This window comes from Salvelinus fontinalis, unplaced genomic scaffold, assembly GCF_029448725.1.
Source record: "Salvelinus fontinalis isolate EN_2023a unplaced genomic scaffold, ASM2944872v1 scaffold_0650, whole genome shotgun sequence".
In the NCBI taxonomy this organism is placed as follows: Eukaryota; Metazoa; Chordata; class Actinopteri; order Salmoniformes; family Salmonidae; genus Salvelinus; species Salvelinus fontinalis.
Window position 1 is genome coordinate 22,303 of NW_026600859.1, and position 4,216 is coordinate 26,518.

At 42.1% G+C, this 4,216-nt stretch overlaps 1 protein-coding gene across 1 annotated transcript; it reads left to right on the top strand.

The window, feature by feature from the left end:
• Window positions 1-389: 389 nt before the first annotated feature.
• Window positions 390-3,097, top strand: LOC129846922 (B-cell receptor CD22-like). Its single transcript, XM_055914737.1, has 7 exons — window positions 390-444; window positions 725-952; window positions 1,219-1,437; window positions 1,573-1,831; window positions 1,985-2,247; window positions 2,597-2,860; window positions 2,977-3,097. The coding sequence occupies exons 1-7, from the start codon at window positions 390-392 to the stop codon at window positions 3,069-3,071; spliced, it is 1,383 nt and encodes a 460-aa protein (XP_055770712.1). The 3' UTR covers window positions 3,072-3,097.
• Window positions 3,098-4,216: the final 1,119 nt, after the last annotated feature.

Genomic DNA, 4,216 nt, shown 5'->3' on the forward strand with positions numbered 1-4,216 from the left:
AGATGGTGTGTGTGTGTGTGTGTGTGTGTGTGTGTGTGTGTGTGTGTGTGTGTGTGTGTGTGTGTGTGTGTGTGTGTGTGTGTGTGTGTGTGTGTGTGTGTGTGTGTGTCACTGGCTGTTTATTCTCACAGTTTGGGAATAGGAGCTGTCATTGAACCTGGTGGTCAGTCTTTAGGCTGCTGTACAGCTTGAAGGACCGTAGAGAATTGAACATTTATCCTCCTATATTTGGGGTTCTGAGAATAAAACAGCTTCAGAACAATCAATGTAGAAATATCTGTTCAATAAGTTGTTGTTGTTGTTTATAATGATGATGTATGTAGTTATTCACCAGCTATAGAGTGAGTTGTTGTTTATGTTTCTAAGACTGCAGGGTGGGAGATGCAACAATGGCTTTGAGAAAAGCAGGAAGTGTGTTGGTGGTCTTTTTCTGGTCTGTGGCAGGTATGGTCCCTTTCATAACTGTTTTAGTTGCCCTGTTTTTCAATTTACAAACATTTCTAAAAGGTTAAGAGTCATAATGTTATTCTGTTATGTTTGGCGTATCTATTTCACTTTATACAGTTATCTTTCACTCCTCATTGAGAGATGCGTATCTGTGGTTTCCATTCACACTCAACTCAGCAACTATGGCAACAAAATGTGGACCAGCAATACTGTTAGTGAGAGACATTTTTGCTTAATTTTCATTTAATAAATGTTGTGTTGTGTGACTGTATTTCAGTTGTACTGGGGCAGAATGGCTGGAGTGTGACATACACCACTCAGAGTATCTGTACCTTGAAGGGGTCAACAGTGAAGCTGACCTGCTCTTTCAGCTATCCCAGAGGTCATAAATTCACATCAACCTTCTGGTTCACTAAAATGGAGACTGGTGTAGAACCTGAAGATATAGGTCAGTACCCAGAGAATGCAGGTCGTCTGGAGTATCATGGGGATAAGGAGAAAGACTGTACCCTGAGAATCACAGACCTGAGAGAGAGTGACTCAGCAACTTACTGGTTCAGATTACTAACAGATCAGGAAGGAGGGACATATACTGGCAAACTTGGAATGACTTTGTCTGTAACTGGTACAGTAAAAAAGTGTTTTTATGTTCAGTTCCAATTAGTTCTGTTGTATGTATGATAGTCTGTATAATATAGGATTTCTTCCATCTTAGTATTAGAGTGATAAGTCAGTGATAAAGGGATTTACAGTGATATTGTTATTCTACAGGTCTTCAGGTGAAGGTCACTGGTGAACATCAGGATAAGACACTGACCTGTATCACCTCCTGTACTCTGACTGACAACCCCACCTACATCTGGTACAAGAACGGACAACATCTAGATGAGAGCACCTCCCCCCAGTACAAAGACCCAGTCTCCAGTAACTATGAAGACAGCTACTCCTGTGCTGTAAAAGGCCATGAGGATCTCCACTCTCCTGCAGTGTGTGAGTGTAATTTTAATACATAAAACGGTATAACCTCTGTGTGTGTTGGTTTCTTTTTGTCCTTTGAGAACTTTTAGCATTTCTAGAAATAACTGAGAATATAAGTTGACCTCTTGTTATGTCACTGTGTATCAGGTGTTCAGGGTCAGAGTTGCAGCAGAGTGACTTACACCAAGAGGAGAATCTGTGTCTTGAAGGGGTCAACAGTGGACATATCCTGTACTTATGTTGGTTATTATTACACCACATCAACATTCTGGTTTAGAAGTGATAAGTCGACCCCTGAAGACCTAACCACAGACCCAGGGTATGCAGGTCGTGTGCAGTACACTGGAACATACGAAGGTCCCTCCTCCCTGAGAATCACAGATCTGAGAGAGGAGGACTCAGCTGAGTATCGCTTCACTTTTAAAACATACAACTTTGAATGGGGTCATAGTTTCCCAGGAACAACTCTGTCTGTCATAGGTAATACTACACCGTATGATACAACTGTACATCATATTGAATTACAGGAGCAAATATATTAACTATCCTGTTAACACAGAGGTGTATGTGGTTTTATACATATTGTTTCAGGTCTGCAGGTGAAGGTGACTCCTGCTGCAGAGGGACAGAGAACACTGACCTGTAGCACCACCTGTACTCTGACTGACAACCCCACCTACATCTGGTACAAGAACGGACAACGTCTTGATGAGCCCACTTCCCAACAATACTCTAGTAATACCCTAGTAGTGTTGGGTCATTATGCGGACAGTTACTCCTGTGCTGTAGAACACCATGAGGACCTCCACTCTCCTGCAGTGTGTGAGTATGAATTAAACTACTATTATACTTAGAAAGTATCAATCATTTAATATCAATGAGAAGGGTATTACTGCTTTATCTATCAATATTCATCATTACATAGAAATTACACACAATGTCATAGATGTATGCATGTCTATAGTTAGAATGTTCAGTACCTCAAACACTTGAAGAATAGTTTAGTAGACACTCAAGTCCTAAAGTATCTCCAAATGTATTATTGTTCATGTTTTGTGTCAGTGATAGTTTTAGATAGTTCTCTGACTTTAGATATAATTTATTTTTGACATGACGTCATTTGAGGTCGTAAACTACAGTCCTGACCTTCTGACAAATTCTGCTTTACTAGATGCTCCAAAGAACACCTCAGTGTCAGTCAGTCCCTCTGGTGAAATAGTGGAGGGCAGTTCAGTGACTCTGACCTGCAGCAGTGATGCCAACCCACCTGTGGACAAATACACCTGGTACAAGAAGAACGTAACCTCACCAAAAGCATCAGGACAGAGTTACAGCATCACTAACATCAGCTCTGAGGACAGAGGAGAATATTACTGTGAGGCCCAGAATGGAAGAGGATCTATGAACTCTACAGCTCTGATGATCATTGTAGCAGGTAAAGTTACATCTTCAATACTTCAATACAAAATGATTTTCAATAATAAATTATTGCTGTATATTCATTTTCACTTCATAATAACATGTACTCATATCATCCATTTGATCTTTTAGGGAAACAGACCTCAGTTCTGACTGCAGCTGTAGGAATCATAGTGGTTGTTCTGGTTCTCATCCTCTGTCTCTCTGGACTCATGTGGTTCAGGTGAGTGAAGAAGGGAACATTGATATTTGTATTATTCTTTCACCTTAGACCTCTGATTTGTTATTAACTTCATCCATTCATTTAGTTATAGGCCCAATGCCCTTAACCACTAGGCCACCTGGGGTGGCAGGCAGCTTAGTGGTTAGAGCGTTGGACTTGTAACCGAAAGATTGCCAGATTGAATCTCTGAGCTGAAAATATAAAAATCTGTCGTTCTGCCTCTGAACAAGGCAGTTAACCCACTGTTCCTAGGCCGTCATTGAAAATAAGAATTTGTTCTTAACTGACTTGCCTAGTTAAATAAAGGTGAAATAAGAAACCTGTTAAAATGTATTAGTAACATATCAACTTCCACTAGAGGTCAGTAGAGAGCAGAACTCACTCTGTCGCTCTTCACAGGAGATCCACAGGAAGAAGTGATGCCACAGCAGACACACAGGTGATTCTATTAGTTACAACAGCGTTTCAGCTGTGTCTTGCTGGGCAAAAAACTAAACGTGCACCCAGGGGGTACATGACAGGGTACAGGGGGTACATGACAGGGTACATGACAGTCTTTTTCATTGTTACCTCTCTCTCTCTCCACAGAGTGTCCATCCTGATCCTAACAGTGACACGTACACAGCTCTGAACATGAAGACCAGGTCACCAGAGTATGACACCCTGGCAGTAAGTGTGTGTGTGTGTGTGTGTATGTATATGTGTGTGTGTGCGTGTGTGTGCGTGTGCGTGTGCGTGCGTGTGCGTGTGTGTGTGTGTGTGTGTGTGTGTGTGTGTGTGTGTGTGTGTGTGTGTGCGTGTGTGTGCGTATAAAATGTTTAGTGGGAGTGCTACTTCAGTATGTCTTCTTTCAGAATGTGAGGGGAATCTCCAACTGAAGAGAACCACCACAGAACCTGGACTGAAGAGAAGCACCACAGAACCTGGACTGAAGAGAACCACCACAGATCCTGGACTGAAGAGAAGCACCACAGAACCTGGACAGAAGAGAAGCACCACAGAACCTGGACTGAAGAGAAGCACCACAGAACCTGGACTGAAGAGAACCATCACAGAACCTGGACTGAAGAGAATCACCACAGAACCTGGACTGAAGAGAACCACCACAGATCCTGGACTGAAGACAACCACCAATATTGAACCTGGACT